Source organism: Thermobia domestica, chromosome 13 (genome assembly GCF_964235325.1).
Source record: "Thermobia domestica chromosome 13, izTheDome1.hap1.1, whole genome shotgun sequence".
In the NCBI taxonomy this organism is placed as follows: Eukaryota; Metazoa; Arthropoda; class Insecta; order Zygentoma; family Lepismatidae; genus Thermobia; species Thermobia domestica.
In genome coordinates, this window is record NC_137466.1 from 94,559,799 (window position 1) to 94,578,815 (window position 19,017).

A 19,017-nucleotide genomic window follows, 5' to 3' on the forward strand; every position below is an offset into this window, starting at 1 on the left:
TCAATAGAAACATAGAACTTAACTGCTGGCTGGTTGAATGAAATAAATATTGCCTAAAGCGTTATAGCAGAGATTATTATAAGTCAACTTACCAAACTTTAATTTCATTATTCAACCAGATTTAGATTATGCTCTTTAGCCTTTACTGTAAAATCACTGGATTAAATATTTGCAATAAATATTTACAAACAATAATAATAATAACTTTGCACAATTGTATAATATTGCAGTATTTAAGATTAATAACATTAATGTTGATAACATTCACAAAAGGATTTTGGGAAGAGAAAAATACTCCTAACTACCTTTCTCATGAATCCATCCCTAGTCAAGTTGGCCACTTATGCTTCTACAGAAAGTGGTCAGCGTATAAGTGGCGTATTTAACTGAGTAATACTACTTCATGATTTCAGAAATATGCTCCTAAGTTACGGAAGCAGCAAAATTACCGGGATGATCAACATAATGTACAAGTATTTTGGGAACATCTTGCATTAAAATGCCTACAATTCATGGAGTACGAGATCACTTCAACCCTTGTTCATTATTGCTCCTCTAACTTAACAAAGAACAAATACTACCTAGAAGACACCTGTTCATATCGTCATTTTGTTGCAGACTTCCCTTACAAGAACATGTGGATGTTTTCGGATTGCAAATGGCGTCATTAACCTCTGCACAGTCAGTGTCGTTTTCACAACTTCCTCCAATACCTAAAATCAGTAAGAGTGTGAAGATCAAATAAGTAAATAAATAAATGCTGCTCATTGTATAGGGTATATTACTTACACTTGGAGTAATAGTGTCTTTTGGACTTACTAAAATACGTTTAAACAGCTTTGAATTACAAAGCGTGTAAATATTTACGAAAATATGTCTGTATGTATTTTATGCTCATTAATACAGTATTATCACTTTTGTCTGGAATTGAAATATTTCATCTTATTGACAAATATGTCGTTTTTCAGTAGAGTAAGAGGCTGTTCCTCTACATTTCTGAATGTAGATTACTATCGTTGAATTGACAACATTTAATAGAAATACGAAATATTCGCTTATATGACGAAAATATGTAAGAATTCCTTAAGATTTGCTATTTGGAGAAAATCGTGCGTCCTGTTTTGCGTGATCTACGGTTGCATTTCAACAAGTGATTAAAATTGAAATAGTATTGTTGAATTCTCGATTTTACTGTCATAATTTTTATTCATAATAGTACATTTTCTTTATACTTTTTTACAGACTTAGGCCAGAATAGAGTTACCTCGTTGCCATATAGTTCGGATACGGGTCTTGGAAGTAAGAGACCCGGGCTTGATTTCCAGTTTGAGCTTATGTTATTGTAGATCAACATATCTAAGTATATAGTCTCAGTGCTGAAAAAGAGACGTTAAAACTCTAAATCAAGCAATTACTTAAGACTTCCCTATGTTGCATATCGTGATGTTTTTATATCGTTTCTTTTTTTTATACTTTTAGAGATCGTATCGAGCTACATAATAGAATATTCAGAAGTTGCGGATTTTCTCCGTCCATATTAGTGTTCCTAATCCTCACTAGAGTAACCCAAATGTATAAAACACATAGAAGTCATAACAATACTTTAGAAATGTGGTTATCCTGAACATGATTTTGGTTATCTAAGGGCTCAGATAAAACTAATTCCAAAAGCATAAAAAGGAATAGTTTTATAAGAAAATAAATAATAAAAGCATAATATGTAAAATAAAGCATAATTACTGGGAAATTAAATACCTGTTTAATTGTTACTCTAAATATTGTCACCAAAAATCAAATAAATTAAATAAAATTTAATTAAGCTTCATTTCCAGCAACAATGAAAACTTACACATTTCAACAATGGATACGTTTAAAGAGGTTTTTAAACTTCTCTATCTATACTGAAGTAACAATTTTCAGAATTTAAAAATACATATAACTGCAGTTCTCTTTGAGACAGAGCAGAATGAAAATAATATTATAGTATGTAAAATGTAACGGTCAGTACACATTTTGAATCAGAGCAATTTATCATCTGCACTAGCTAAGATAAGTTTTTCTCCAACGTTGAATTGAATTTTAAATTCTAACAGATCGTCTGACAAGAAAATCTTAAGGCTTACCTAAAACTTTCAGTTAACCAATATCTTCAGGATAGTACAGTAGTGCAGATGAAGAGAATCAGAGTACCATGCCAGTATGTGACAAGGTTGTCATTCTTACAAGCATTGGTTTACTAGTATTACGAAGCGCATTACAATGTGTACTTGTATAACTTTATACTAAACTTTATACATCAATTTATAATATTGATGGAAAACATTTGATTTCAGTTTATTCGCATGAAATAAACCAGTATGTATAAAATATAACTGAAAGAATAATACTTAGAATAATACTTAAGTTTCATTATTTATGTTAAAATCAAATTTAAAATAAAGTATAACTTACGAAAAAATAAAGCGCATATCAATAAAATAAAGCGTAATGTTGATTGCTCTAATTTTCACTTATAGGCATTTCGTACTTCGTACAAAATATTTACAAGTTCTTCTATCAGTGTTTCTACGTAATATATTCAAGGTTTAGAATATGTGCCAATGTCTTAAGGCATTTGAGGCGATCTCCAGATTTAAACGCATTCAACATTTTCCCTACTTTGTTGCTTAGATTAATATTTACGTCTCTTTACTAGTCTTTTGTTTTCTATCCCGTGTTAATTTAAAATGATATCGTTCAATTTTGGTAATGTGGTAAATATTTCGATGAAATAGAAAATATGGCTATACAGAAAATTCGAACAAATAACACACTTATAGAGATGGCTTCTGCGTTTTGTTTCCTCTGAGGTACCGCTAATTAATGGCTGATTAGAGAACATAATACGGACAATTTGAATGTGTGTGTTTTTTATAATCTATGTTTGTTATACATAAGGTAATGCCGAGATACTGATTCGCCGGTTGTGAAAAATAAATGAATTTTAATTCTTTATTAGTCAAACGATTTTAAACGGCACTTAAACATGAAAAAGACAAAAGATTTTGTTACAATTTAGAATATACGTATAAATATAATTATGATTTACTTAATTTAATTTTTTTACGTAACTTACTACAAAGCAATTTGTACTCTAAACACTCAATTGAGCAACCTCAGAAAATACAATAGAATTTCTCATTATTGTAGTACAAGGAAAAGCAGATCAAGTATCCAATACTCTTACGTGTTGGTGACTGAAGGAAACTAACGTAAAGCGAAAACAACTGAAAAGCAAAACGAATGATTTGTGTAAATCCTATCCAGATTTTGTTGGACTGTAGATGAAAACCTCAAACTCAATATCTCTTTAGGCGTAGGAAAGTAGATCTCACGTCATTGTCGTAACCAACTTCTTTATTATTGTTTTATATAGACAAATATTTTTATTTCTTTGTTACATTAAGTTAAATTTTTCCATACTTCTGTGATTCTAGCATCCATTTACAAAACTTAGTTTTTGATGTGTTATATATTTTTCTACGCGACTGCGCGAAGCACGCATAGAGAAAGAGTAATGTCTTTATGTATGTAAGCACCTTTGCGAGTTACTTTATTCTTATGTAAGAACCTAAACGACTCGATATAATTTGGCGAATGAAGTATATCAATAGATTTTCATTATGCCATTGAAAAGATATTATATAATTTTTGAATATGTTTGAGGAAACATTATAGCTTTTAAATAGTAGAATTCTTTTGATACAGTTAATCAGGTAGTTAAATATTTCATTCTACTTACCAAATACATATCAAATAGATATTCGTATAAAATATAACATTGACTATGAACATATCTAAAATAATATAGTTTGACATAACTAAACTAAATATTATCAGACGTTTTCACCACATAATGTATGTTACCTTTATATTTTGTTTCGCTTGTTACTAATAAGAGCTTAATTTCATTGCGTTACTGTATTACTTTTCACTATACATCTAAGTTGTTATTTATTTATTGTTATTTCACTGACAAAACACAAGAATAAGCTTTATAAATAACATTTTCAACATCTTATTTCAAGTTGAAGTTTATAAATCTACCTAGGTACACAGTCGTACCCATGGTTACACAAAAATAACATTTTATAAATATTCCACTTGTGTTTCTGTTTTCTTTGAAGCATAAGAACATGTAACAACTAGATAGTTGTATACAATAAGCCCAAGATTTTGGACAAAAAAATATTACATACGGACGTCAGTTCTGCAATAGAATATAACTGTGAAAGGAGAATAATAATGATAATTTGGTATTTTGTTTATTTAATTTCGTTCTTTTTATGCTACATTGCTTTAAATTATCCACCTTAATGCTATTGATACCTCTTTGTCTGTGGACCTTGGCAAGCCTAATATTCTCGGCTTTTTCTTGAAACCAGTTTTCGATATCGATAATTATCTAACTGGCTCTTCTATTAGCCATCAAAGGTAACAAATTAATCCGACAGTTCTCTGATGTTTGATATTTCTTCTCATTTAACTTTTTCTAAATTCTTTTTATGATAAAAGGACAATTTATTTATAATCATATTAATGCTACTTATTTTATGGTATATATTAGTAATATCCACAATTTTTATACCTCTTATTCTTAGAAATATTTTCTCCTCGACTTTGAATCTGTAGAATTATTATTTTATGACTACTTTCAACTGCATCCTGTTGAGTTTTCAATACGTCATTTATCTCTCTACGCCAATGTGTTTTCTACATTTATTACATATATGTAAGGAGCTTTGCGAGTCACTATTTCTTCATAAGAACCTAAATAATTCATCAGAACTTGACGAATGAGGTATTAATAGATTTAGCAAGGTAGTGATGAAAGCCAATTCCGTAATGTCGGATATTAGTCTTTCATACTCTGGTACTTGTAAAAGAGTAGTTTTAATGGTTACAGTTACAGTTTACTGTACTTCAGATGTATATGCTATAAACATAATCAAATCAATATACGACTTTGTTACCGTATATGAAACATTAAACTATATTTTAAAGAATACTTTGTAAACAAAAGATAATTTCAGAACGTTGTGTATCTACCTATCTATCTATATACTGTATCTATATATCTATATCTATCTATCTATCTATCTATATATATATACAGTATATATATAAACACCCCATATGACCAAATGAAGTATGTTATTTCATGGTAGGCAAGTATGATGATTTAAAACTTATCGTTCGCTGTCTACTAAGATGTGCTATCTGCTAATTTGTAATAAAATAAAAATGAACTAATTAATAAAATAAAATACGAAATAGTACCTGTGATACATTTTGGATTGCTACTATTACTGCTGAGAACAAGAGAGTCAATACAATCACAAACTCCATTTCGGCAAATACTATTGCTTAAGTTGTCTCGACAATCTTCATCCAGATTACATTTATCACCAAATTCTAAGAGAAGAAAAGAACATAAAATATTTTAAATAATATATTATCTTCTAAACATTTAATATATTTATGTACCATCAAAGAGATAACATTTAATATATCAATTATTTTACAATTTTGGTGAAGATAGAGTTGGAGAAAGAAAAATTACCTTTAAGAATGTTCTTACTTCAGTAATTTTTTAAAAAAAATCATTTCTCCATCTTTCAATGTATCTGTATTACCATATTATTATTGTTTCAAGCACTGTGGTGTATTTTGAGTTTTAATCAGCTTTTTGAGAATGCAATACAATAAAGATAAAGCTAACTTCGACAACTGGCCAAGTATGAAATTTATCATTTCCAAGAAGATTTGAAAGAAGAAAGAAACTCAATCTCTGATTCTTTACTCGCAATTATAATTTTCTTTATCTCAAGCAATTCTACGCTCCTGGATAGAACTCCTACATCTAAAAATTGATTTACGTAGATACCATAATAATTAACATATATATATATATATTGGACTATTCTAAAAATAAACATCACTAGGATAAATTTACCTTTTCGACTAGTTATGCTTATCTAACAACTAAATATAAAAAAAAAAAAGTGCAAAGTCATTTTATGATTACCAATTCAAAATCACTTGTTCCCCTAAATCAGAGGAACTGTGTTCTTTTAAACGGTAGTTTCGATACCACATGTGAAAATAAAACCCCTGATATTTTGTCTGCTTCCATGTCACCGAGTCACCGCGTCTGTTAGGCTTCACGTCTGTCTGGGTAACCGGATCTGTCTGAGTCTCCGGGTCATGCCGATCTGAGAAGCGATATCCAAACCCAGATGATCCAAACAAAAGTAGTTACCCAAGTGACCTATGACCAATTCCATCACTGATACAACGACGAAGGCTTAAGAGAACAAGTTATTATTATTATTATTATTATTATTATTATTATTATTATTATTATAGTTAATAATATATAAACTCACGTTTTACTGATTTTCTACAATCTAATCCTTTTCTACTGTAGTATCCATCAGCACAATCACAAATGCTATTGTTTGCCCCGCATAGGGAAGATTCGATGTTACGGTTTATAAAACATTCATTCTCTGATCTGCATGTTTCACTAGACCCTGCAATGAACAGTGAAAAATAATAGAGTTGAATCATAAACTAATTCACACTTTGCAAGTGCTGTAAATTGAAAAATTGATAAATGCCCATACAAATTTGTCCAATACCAGTATGCACTTCACTGATAATACCGTATAAATGAAGAAAAGAACGTCCTCTAGAAGTGAGATTAAAATCACTGATTTCATTCATATCCGAGGTATTGAACTCCCAACAGGGTTCGGACCTGTAAACAAATGTTCAGAAAGTAAGTGTAGTAATAGTGAACCTTACTTCATTCAGGATACGCAAGAACTTAAGTTAAACCACGATAAACGTCACTTGGGACAGCAGAGTCAAGTAAAGGATATCAGAAATATTAGAGTATAGAATTAAAATATATCACTAAGTAAGATTATCCTAGTGCAAGACACAATTTTGAAGTGGTGTATGTCTCGTATATTGTTCATAGATGATCTAAATACATATAGGAAATGTATTTTGAACAGAATTAGCTATTTGTTTAAAATTAGCTGGCTGGAACAGAAAACAAACCAGGAAGTGTTACAAATAGTAGAGAGAAAATAATTTTAGATGTAATTGAAAAAAGGAAGAAAACCTGGTTGGAACATTAGCAGGGAAGGAACTGTATCATGAGTAACGTGCTAGAACATATGGTGGCAGGAAAAAGCGAGAGGAAGAGAAAGAAGCTACAGTTAATAGATTGCATTGAAACAAAAAATTCATACGTAAAGACGAAGAGGTTAGGCGCAAACCCTGGTGCATGTAAGTTTTTCTGTTTGTAACAAGTAACTGCAATAATTGCGGAACGATGATTATTATTTAATTTTAATAGAGGATGCTTGTGGTACTTACGATTGGAATAATACATTCTTTTCTTCCAAAAATGAATATAATGTTAATGTAATATTTGTGAAGTGTATATACAATCGGTGTTTGTATTCTTGATTGGATAGATTCATAAAAATTTTGCAATCCTTTCCAATTAATTTTGTAGTACACTGGTGTGCCAAAACTTATTAACGAAAGTAAGTTTCGCATGCTGTCATTCCCAAGTGGCATAGATTGGTGAAACTTGAACCACATATAGAAAGTACTGCTATAGGATGATACAAGAGACATCATATAGAAACATATTATTAAATGAATAAAAATGCCACTTTTATACAGAAGCAGTAACTTACACTCCAAGCACTGCGACTCATGGTACCACCTGTCAGTATAGAAGGAATGAAATGATCCTTAAAAAGATGTGTGATCAGCACGAACAGCTCAGAGATGTATGTCCTGCAACGTGCTCCCATGCTGTTCATCAAAGTTGGTAATGAGTTGCTGTGACATGGAGTTCCATTACTCCACCAGAGTTGTTGACCAATTGTTGGATAGTCTTTTGGTCTTTGGTGTACCAGAACGTGCTGCAAGATGTCTCCCAATAGCACCCCAAACGTGCTCGATGGGATTCAAATCAGAGAGAATCAGAGGGGTCAGTCCATTCGCTGAATAGCCTCTCATTCCAAGAGCTCTAGTGTCTGTGCTGTTCGATGCAGTCGCGCATTGTCATCCATTAGGAAGTTGGAGCCGACTGAACCTCTGAAAACACGCAAGTGGAGTATAGGAGTAGAGAGTCACAAAAATGTTGACCGATGAATGTAATACGTTCAAAAACTGGGAGGGCAGAATGTTTAAACATTATGCCTCCCTACACAAGAACACTCGACCACAAAAATGATCATATTAGACAACGATACTGGGTTCATTGCATGTTCGCACATCTCCTCAGATGAGTGTGTTCATAATCACTACTCAGACTGAATGTGGTCTCATCAGAGAAGAGAAGAACGCAATTCTACTCCTCCTTTGTTCACTCCTCATGCTTTTGGCACCACCGCAAACGGTGGCGCCGATGTGCGGTTGTCAATGTAATACAACATAATGGCCGTCGGGCAAAAATACCACCCCAATCCAGTCGAAGTGGCACTATGGAATGTAAGATTAGTCGACTTGGAGTCTGTTTAGATCTATTTGAATTAAAACCGCTGTTTGATTAAAGTCCTTTCTTACCTGTTTCACAATGTAGCTGTTGTCCTCTACTGTAGTTGACTGTGACTGACCACTATTTCTTCTTCGCAAGCACAGCATTGCCTGTGGTTCGGAATATTCCTCATGTACTTGAAACAATATTGTAAACAATACCATGTTACTGGGTCATACTCGTCACATTTCGTCCTCATTCTAGCTTCCCGGTGATTCTTCTCCGTGAGAAGTCACCCAAAATATTGTGATCAGGCCATGTTATTGTAAGTAATACCACCACAATACACTTTAACAGCTCTCTGACTAACGAATACTATCCCATCTTTTCCATTCATCTGCTTCGTGCTGGGAAAGCGGACCCATTGGGCACTTTCGGTTACACTGATCTCTGGCAACATGATCCCGGGCTTTAATTTATTTCCATCGACTACGCAATATTTTATGTTAATTTATCTATGTCGTCCTTACGTTTTGTACATCAATGTATATTAATTATGAACGTATTCGCGCTATTCTTCAACTTCTCCATTTTTTCTTATTTGGACTTCCTATCTTAGTTTCCTATAAACAAAACACAAAATCATATTCATTTATATTATATCATTATTCTTCACATGCGCATACTCATATTGCGTTGGACATATTAGACAAAGCTCTGCAATTTCTCACCTTCGAATGAACAATTCCCAGACTATCTATGTTCTTTACATAGGTAAGTTATGTGCCGTTGAATTGTACATATCAGAAATGTTCTACAAATTTACATTTCCCTGTATCATTACTTCTTCTCCTTGAGATATACGAAGTAGAAGTTTCCTCTTTTAATATTCATTTCACCGTCTAAATATTTAAGTGCTTGCTTTTATATATATAAAAATGTATACAGTGATCCCATGAAACACGAACTTCATCCATTTAGGAACCTTGTTCAAGTTCCAAATCGTTCAGTTTCAAAACAATTTTCCCCCTTTAGAGTAATAAAGAATTGATTAATCCATTTCTGGTCTCACGAACTCGAATTTTTAAAATGATTTTAAAGGTAAATTCGCTGGATTTTAAGGTAAAAATATCAACAAATAATAATAATACTTGAACAAAAATGAACTTGTTAGAACCCATGGCGAATTCACTGAGTTATATTATTGTTATACTATTAGCTATCATATTAGCTACTATAAGTTATTGTTATAATTAAAAAAAAAAAAACACGAAACAGTTATAGAAAGCATAAAATCAGCAGCGAAAATCACACGAGGAGTTTTTACTACAGTTTGCGACAATAAAGACAACACGGGATATGGGTGATTCAAACGTACGCAAAAAACACACGGAACACTCGCTGTATTATCGTATTTCGGGGCAAAATTTACTCTAACTTTTCGAGATATGTCAGTATATCATTCAATGATTTAGACTTAAACTATTTCCGCAATTCGCAGAAACTATATTTAGTTTTTTCTTTCTTTCTTTCTTTCTTTTTTGTTTGTTATTAAGGAAATGATTTACAAATTGAGAAATGAGGTAACATACTTTCTACATGAATTATTTGTTAATTGTACAATTTTGTCTAGTATATGATTAATTGTATATTAATATTTCTGTTACATTACTTACAGCTGTAAGAGGTCAGAAATTTAGTATTTGCATTTCATATATATTCCGAAAATTAGCTTCTCACTAATTCTTACAATCAGTACTAGTAGTCCTGTATTGTGAATTAGAGATGCAAGGGCTCGAAAAAAAACGGCTTTTTTTGAAAAAAAAAACACGGTTTTTTCTGCTTTGCTTTTTTGCTTCGGAAATTTTGGGCTTTTTTCAAAATACTGCTTTAAATTGATTAAACAGACTTTGTATCGCTTCTCTATAACACAAAAAATCATTTAATTAGTGGTTGATGATGATAATAATATAAAACATCGAAAATAAACTATGAATTTCGAAAAAATATTTCAAACAATTTTTCTTCAACATATTTACATTATGAATTCCACAGGATTAACCAATGTATATAATAAGAATTTTTTAACCTCCTATATACAAAAGTAAGCAGAATTGGCAAGAACCGTGGTTGTTTTTGAAAATGCCAAAAACCCGTTTTTTGAGGGATGTTTAAACCAGGCTTTTTGGTTTAAACCAGGCTTTTTTGGTTTAAACCAGGCTTTTTTGCTTTATGTATTTATATTACATATTCACAGAAATAGCCTAAGTTTGTTTCGCCTTGATGTTATTATGCAACAGCGGGGTTATGCCGGAAGAACTCCCATAAGCTTAAAGAAGTGCGGTCAGTAAATTTCTTAAGTTGAGAATCTCCCGCCCTAGCCATTGGGAAAATCCCGTCATATACTTGAAATATAAGACAATAACGGGAAAATCCTGTTATTGCTTTGCATGTAAAATTTAAAGGTCAACGTACCATAATCAGTACGCTAAAACTGAGGTATTAAATTACAAATTTAGTACCGGTACGTAGATATCATTGAAAGTCCAATCCAAGCTAATGTTGGAAGCTACGTAGGCAATCGATAAATTTTGCCAATTTCTATCAATATATTTAAGCAATATTGGCTTCTTTATTAAAAAAAAAACACGCATTTAGGCATGTAGAAATATACAATTTGGTTTGTTTCGTATATTTAGGCTTATCATCCTTACGAAATACCGAGGTTATCAAGGAGAAGACTTTCGCTTAAACTGACATCCGAACCGCTTCTTGGGTTACGCATGAAAGAAGGATTGTGGTTCGACCGAGAATTGAACATGGGACACCTTGATTAAAAGGTGAAAGGGAAATAAAACTATTGCAGGTGGTTTGATATCTGGAAACGTTACCATGAAGTTCACACGATTCGCGTGGTTTAAACCAGTTATTAAAAAAAAAAGTTGGTGTAAATCACCCAACCCTAAAAGTAAACACTTCTTTTTAAAGAATACACAAATAACTAGCAAAATAGTATGTAGTATTTTTACTTCAAAATATTCCATACCCTCTTTTTGAAACAAAATAAAATTAAAATAAAACATAAGAGAAATACTTAGATTTATATGATACACTTAAAGACTGCACATCTAGAGCTTTTGGTTCTGTATATTCTTGAAATTCTACAGTTAAGTTTTATAGAACCACCATCACAGTTTACCCAATCCTCAAGTTTTCTGAATTTTTAACAAGAGGGATTCAACATATCATTACGGAACTCCCCCCCCAAAAAAAAAAGACTACGGAATATATTTAAGTTAAGATAAATACAACTGCACAACAAACATGACTGAGTGATTAGCTTTTGCGCTTCTATCGGGAAGTCCGGGATTCAACCAGCATTCGACCATTCTGACAAAGCTTTTCTTCATTCCATCTGTGAATGTAGAAATAGTGCGTGTACTGTGAGTTGGGCGACTTCCTTTTTTATTGTTTTTAAATCGTTATTATTACTAATTACCAGCAGTGACGGTTTTGCGAAGGTTAGGGGGGCGGTCTTTCGGACTGAAGCCCGTTCCCCAAAGTTACGGAATGTCTGCAACAAACGAAATATCTATTATTTATGCCTTTACTCATAAACTTTAAGCTCCCGTCAAATAAAAATTACGAATGTTTAAAAAAACTAAACATTAGTAAGAAACCCTTCCCAAAATACTTTTCTAAATCCGCCACTGATTCTCAGTATAAAATGATTTTTAAAGTTGTATCCGGAAGATTATTGCTAAACATATAAACGAAACGAAATATTAGTTATGCCTGTACTCATAAACTTCAAGCACTTCCCAAATAAAATTAGGACTTTTTAGGAAACGAAACAATCAGAAAAAACCCTCCTAAAGTACTTTTCTAAATCCGCTACTGATTATTTGTATAAATTGGTATTCAAGGTTGTGTCCGGAAAATCATTGCTAAATCACTTCACAGCTACAGTATAACAGACATGTGGAAGTACGGTTTGACGGATATATTGAAAAACGTATGCTTTGACGGATAAATAGAAAAACGGGCAAGTTTAACTTTTGCGCTAGAAGCTAGAGTACTAAAAGCTCTTAGAAATGAAATACGGATGACAAACTAGAGAAGAAAAAAGATGTCGATAACTCAAAAGTTAAAATAAAGTTAAATAGCCTCTAAAATTACCCTCAAATACTACATTCTTCATGTTAGCTTTAATTCGTAAAACATGTGCTCCATCCATCTTGATGGTGAATTTCAGAGCGAAATATCACATTCAGGTCATGGAATTCTTATCTAACTATAGAATATACTATAAGAAAGCTATTTAGATAGAAAAATCATGAAGTTGAAAAAAGCCAAAATTTCCAAAATTCTCGTTTTTTTTTCCAAAAAAGCCGGCTTTTTATGTGAAAAAAACCATCGATTCAAAAAAGCCGGCTTTTTTGCATCTCTATTGTGAATTACTTTTATGTGCGTTTGATTATGAACATTGATTAGGTATACTGTACGGCATCTACAGTTATTTATAGATTAAAGCTTCCCTGGACATTAGAGAAATTTTACGGACTATTCCCGTTAAATGTCGCTTCGAGATTTAAATCAAAAGTATTCTTGTGTTATTTACTTGCTTGTTTTAATGTTTCTTTCAATGGATACAGAAGAACTATAGTCCAAATGTCCATTTATCCTTAAGGTCTACTTATTTTTATTCTACGTGAAAAATAGTTTTATTCTAAACAGAAATGAATAAAATGGAGATGCTCTAAAAGAATATATTACATTTAAATTTACATAATTTTGTTTTGCCCATTAAAGTAATGTTTTTAAACTTGAACCTGTAACACACTTAGATCATTTCGTACTGCAGAGAATTATTGTTTTATTAAAAAAATCACTCTTACTTGCTGTTTTCCAACATTGTCCCATGAAGTAGTGGTAGTCGTTATTACATTTGCAAACTCCTGAGATACACTCCCCTCCAACATATAATCTGGATGAACACTGTATATGTTCTTCACATTCGTCACCATAATTTTCAGCCACTGAAAATGTTCAAATTACTTAATAATAATAATAATAATAATAATAATAATAATAATAATAATAATAATAATAATAATAATAATAATAATAATAATAATAATAATAATAAAGTCGCTGTAAGTAAGGATGCGCATTGCATAAGGATTGAGGGCTGTCTCGTCTCTAAAATGAGACACCAAAAAGACGTCTCGTCTCAAGAAAATGCAGGGTGTTCCGTGTAATTTAAACAAAGTATGACGAATTGTGAAATAACTGTACCACCATATGAAGGGCCAGGTCTTCAAGTTTTATTTACTTGACTTGAAGTAGTCCATTTGCTCACTATGCTGCACCACGGACGCATAAATAAAAATGGCGACTGTTCCGGCCAGTAATGGTATGCAGGAACAAAATATGTGATATCAATGAAACGAAATTTCAGATGAATATACTGAGTTGCATCTGATGCTAAATCAATTAATATTTCAGAGTTTCAAACCAAATCTGTGACACGATTGAACATAGCAAGAAGTTGAATACCGACTAAACTCTTTCCAGCCTTAGAACAAAGTAGACATAAACAAAGCGAAATGTATTACTCCGCGGCTCACACGTGCTTCGGCAGCGAGAGACGTGAACAGCAAGATCGTCTGCTAACTTACTGTCATCGCATAATTTCCACAGTGTTAAGGCTACAGTTGGTTGGTAAATAATTAACGCTTTGACACTATATTGGAAATATGTATTTTCTTAAATCCTTATATAAACGAGCTTACCGCTGTTCCTGTGTCCTCTTTTGTGTTTTATAACACGAGACGAAAATGGATTATTGTCACATATCGTCGCCACGAAACTGCATTCTGCTATAATTTTAAATGAGTGGGGTAGGCGCGCGAACGCATACGCATGCGCAGTAAATACTGTATGTCCAAATACGCGTGAGGTTGAAATAAAGCTACATCTGTTGTTAAATATTATATATATTGCGTTTATTATCACAAAATGCAGGATAAATTCAGATATCTTTATTTGAAATTATCATTTTAGTAGAGATTATATTGCGGTAGGATACTAGTGCAGTGAGTCCAACAACCAATCACTGGTCATCGACCCACTGGTAGTCAGGTGGGTTTGTTTACATCTACTTTTTTCTAAGGCTGGAAAGAGTATAGATATTGTCCGTGCTACCAATAGTGCTCATGAGTGCTTCTTGAATTTTCTTAAATTTTCATTTTCCCATCATTCATACTTCCTTTTCTACGATTGAAATTATGCAAAATTTGAACGGAATACCCTGTATATCAGTTTCCATTAGAAGAGTTTGTCTAGTCCAAAATATCATTCAAATTCTACGCAAGGGCGCCCATGTTGTGGTTTCCAAGGGGGGCAAGTATAAGCAATATTTCAAATATACTTTCAAGTTTTGCTGTAACTAATGTAAAAATTCTATTGGGTTTTCTATATTCCAAGTACAATTTCCTATAGGGGGTGAGCGCCCCATCTTCCCCCCTCTGATGGGCGCCCTCGTTTTGTTTCGTAAATTAATCTAGTTTAAGGTTGAAAAATTCCTTATGAGTGAATGCTTAAAATGCTAATAATAACGTATTGCCCACGATTGCTCAAGAAAGGTAACTTCCTCGTTATCATGTTGATATGTTTGCACAAATGAAGCTTAACTTACACAGATGCCTTAATTCTGTAATCTCCAGGTTTGGATGTCAAGCAATGATTGCAATAAAATAATAAAAATTAAATTGTACCCACACCTATTAACTCACTGAAAAAATAGACCATGAAGAAATTTCAGTTCAATATTTGTTTCTTTACGTATTTATATTCAGCAATAATAATAATAATAATAATAATAATAATAATAATAATAATAATAATAATAATAATAATAATAATAATAATAATAATAATAATAATAATAAAAAATCCATTATCTATTGCTATTATATTACCAGGAAACACAACAATTTGCATATTTTGATATCGATAGTTAAAATCTAAACTCTTACCTTTGAGACAACGTTCCATGTTTCCACTCATAACCAAACCATCTGGACACTCGCACACTTTATTTAAGCATTCTGCACCTTGTGTTGTGCAATCGTCTTTGGTTTCGCACGGAGGATTAATATCTGAAACACATATTACAATGTAAAAATTAAAACTCAATCTTCAAGTGCCCTTACCTTACTCTTAAAAGAACGAACTCGTATTTTCTCCTAGATGTTTATTCAACCTGTGACTTAATTGTTTTCAAGTTTGCGTATTATCGTTACTCACAAATTTATAATACAAAAACGTATTATAATACGCAAACTTGAAAGCAATTAAAAGTTATGGGTTGAATAAATATCTAGGAGAAAATACGAGGGCGATTTTTTCAACCTCTACTAAGCCACCGGAGGAGAACAGCCATCGCAAGATCAGACAGTTCAGAAACTTATTCTACCCCTTTCACGAGCCACATGATACACGCGTTTATCAAGGTCGTCTTCCGCCACAGATTTCCATCCTTGACTCTCTCGTCGTGTACACCGTGTGTCTTTCTTTAAACTCTGTACCATTTGTGCCCACAGTACAGATCTGCACGGGCCGGAATTCTTAAGCCCGGACCCGGCCCGGCCCGCTCCATGACTTTATAATGTGAGGCCCAACCTGAGTCTCAAATATACTTTATCCTTTAGGCCAGAGCTTGTGTGATAATCAAATGAGCCCGAAATATTCCAGAAATAAAGAAACTTAATAATTAACGCAAAATTGTATTTTTCTTTATAACAATTAGAGGTTTAATTTTGTAATTTAAAAACTTATATGATTCGCAGAAAATAACGAAATAAAGGTTATCATTTACACTTACTAACTATATGAATTATCTAAAGAAAATGGTCATTTATATAAATTCAATCTCCCTTAACCTAGGTGCATAATAGTTGGACTTTAAACTAAATATTTCATTTCATTTCATCTATATAAATTCTCATGAAGTGCCCAACTTGAAATGAATACTTTAAATATTTAAAACAAAATGTCAATGCTAATGGATGTATTCTAAACTCACTCAGATAGTCCTCAAAGCAGTCATTGTCGATTGCCATGAAGAAAAAAGAATTGAATCCACACTCTGGCTGCTCAAACTTTCACTCACAGATAAGTTAAGCATGTTTATTTCTGTTACTTTTAATTTTTTTCCCACTACACAGTTTTACTCTGAATTGCACCAAGATAATCAGATTTTTAGCGTGGGAGTCTCAAGTTTAGATGTACTTTAAAAGTTCTCTAGAAAGAATGGTCCGATAAATACCGTTGTACAGTATATTTGGAAAGTTAGGCCCGAAAAGGCCCAAGAAACATGGTTGTATATTTAAAAATTCACGGCCCGAGCTTGGCCCCAACCCCGAAGTGATCTATGCTTCGTAGGCCCGAGTCCGTGCTGGCCTCTAGCCCACAGCAATAATTTAACACATTCGCTCCCACACTACCAAAAAAAAAAAAAAAAAAAAAATGCTTAAGAATAGCTCTGCTGGCACAAATGTGTGCCATCGTGTATTTCACCGCATACCAGTGGCACATACAGTATATCGTCCCTCTCGAGACAAAGGGGTGTATCTCATTTTCTTAACTTTTCCAGGAGATAAGTTTAAACCTTTTTTCATGACTTATTCTATCGTCTTCTTTTAAAATTTAATTTGATCTCGTAAGTTATATACCTGAAACGAAGGAGATCAAACTACATTTTAAAAGAAGACAATAGAATAAATAACAAGAAAATGTTTAAACTTGTCTCCTGGAAAAGTTAAGGAAATGAGATAAGCCCTTTTGTCTCGAGAGGGACGATATATACCGATCGGTTTTATTGGAATAGACCGACGGCACATATGTGTGCCTCTTACCTTACTGATTTCTTTGTCAATTTATTTCTGTTTGGTATACGTGAAAGGTCTCAAAATTTGCAAGCAGTCTATTGTGATGTGTGGCACAAGTGTGTGCCACTTGGATTTTGCATATGTTCTTTCTTTCATATTGTAAGAACAGTGTAAGTACTTGATACCACAGTTATTTACATTTTCTAAAGAGCGAACTCAGTGAATGTAGATTTGTCTGGCGCGGTGACACTAATTTAAAATGCTTCGAAAGTAATTTCTATTGCAGTCAATCACATTTACAGTGTATGAAACATTATAATAACAGTGCCTTCGTATGGAATCTGGACTTAAGCAGTAATGATCGTCGTTAATAATACCTGACAGTGAAATTGATCGTGAGTTAGCAGATGGCTCTGATGTTGGTTATCGACTTCTTGTGACTCAAATGAAGAGACCCTATTTATCATAAAATATTATGACTAGGGCTCGGAAGTTGAAGACCTAAAAATTGCCCCAAAAGGAGCTATAAAAAGACCTAAAAAATATAAAAAAGACCTAAAAACTGGGGAAAAAAACTTAAAAATAAGCTCCAATGTATTTAGAATTACATGTTTAATGAACATAATATTCAAGAGATACAAGCTTCTGGTAGTATACAATATACAGTTGAAAGAAAGGGTGAAGCGGTGCACATACTCCTTTCGGAGGGTCGACTTGTCAGGAATCTTCTGATTTGTGTATTGCTCCAAAAACATTTTGGGAGTTTCATTGCTTATCTTTGCCAACGGGGTATTTGCTTCAGCTAAGGCACTGCAAAGATCTTTGTAAAGCGAAGATGACTTAGAATGTCTACTAGTACTCACTAGCGTGCGTAGGACATTGGGAATGTGGGTGCCAGATCTAAAGTACCACCATATGGAATGTCGTCCTCCTCCCTTCCCTTTCCCCTAAGAAGAGATAGCGTCATTGCATCCGATGCTGCGTCGGCGACGCATGGCACACATGCAGACGTTAATAATTTACATGTAATCTCTTCTCAGTTTGTAATAATTCTACATAAAAAAGTTTGTCTAATGGGGGTGCCAAGGCACCCATGGCACCCACGTTGCGCACGCCTCTGCTAGTACTTTGTCCTAACAGAAGCTATTTTTCTTTTTTCTTCGAGCCCGGGAAGCTGCTTTCACATCCAACGTGCTATTCGACATGGAACCGTTATTTCTGCACTCACTCTCACTTTGCAATATTTACAGAAAAGAATATTTCCATTCATAGAAAAAACTTCTGCTCCAAATTCAGACACAAACTGATGCCCCCCTTCCCCCCCAAAAAAAGTTTTCTTAGGTTTAATTTTAGGCATGTTAACGGTCTGTCCTTCTTCCACAAACTGAAGTCCAAACTAAAATAAGAAAACTTCTCCACCTTCAGCCCCAATTGGATGACATTGTTACGCCTTCTTATCTTACTTGTGATTGTTGCAAATCTGGTCTTATCAGTCCAGTCGTTGAAAAATGTCTTATCTTTGGAATTTTCTTTACTAAAGAAAAGATTGGTGATTCGAGTTAATGGCCAGTAAAT

General features: G+C 33.0%; 1 protein-coding gene across 1 annotated transcript in view; it reads right to left on the reverse strand.

Moving 5' to 3' along the window:
• LOC145669237 (uncharacterized) overlaps window positions 1-19,017 on the reverse strand; it is a 138,951-nt gene that overhangs the window by 73,562 nt on the left and 46,372 nt on the right. Inside the window, exons 2-6 of the mRNA XM_081737561.1 lie at window positions 15,589-15,711; window positions 13,447-13,587; window positions 6,429-6,575; window positions 5,320-5,454; window positions 582-713 (exon numbers count right to left, since the gene is read on the reverse strand). Coding sequence (XP_081593687.1) covers window positions 582-713; window positions 5,320-5,454; window positions 6,429-6,575; window positions 13,447-13,587; window positions 15,589-15,711 — 678 coding nt within the window. The remainder of the gene's footprint in view (window positions 1-581; window positions 714-5,319; window positions 5,455-6,428; window positions 6,576-13,446; window positions 13,588-15,588; window positions 15,712-19,017) is intronic.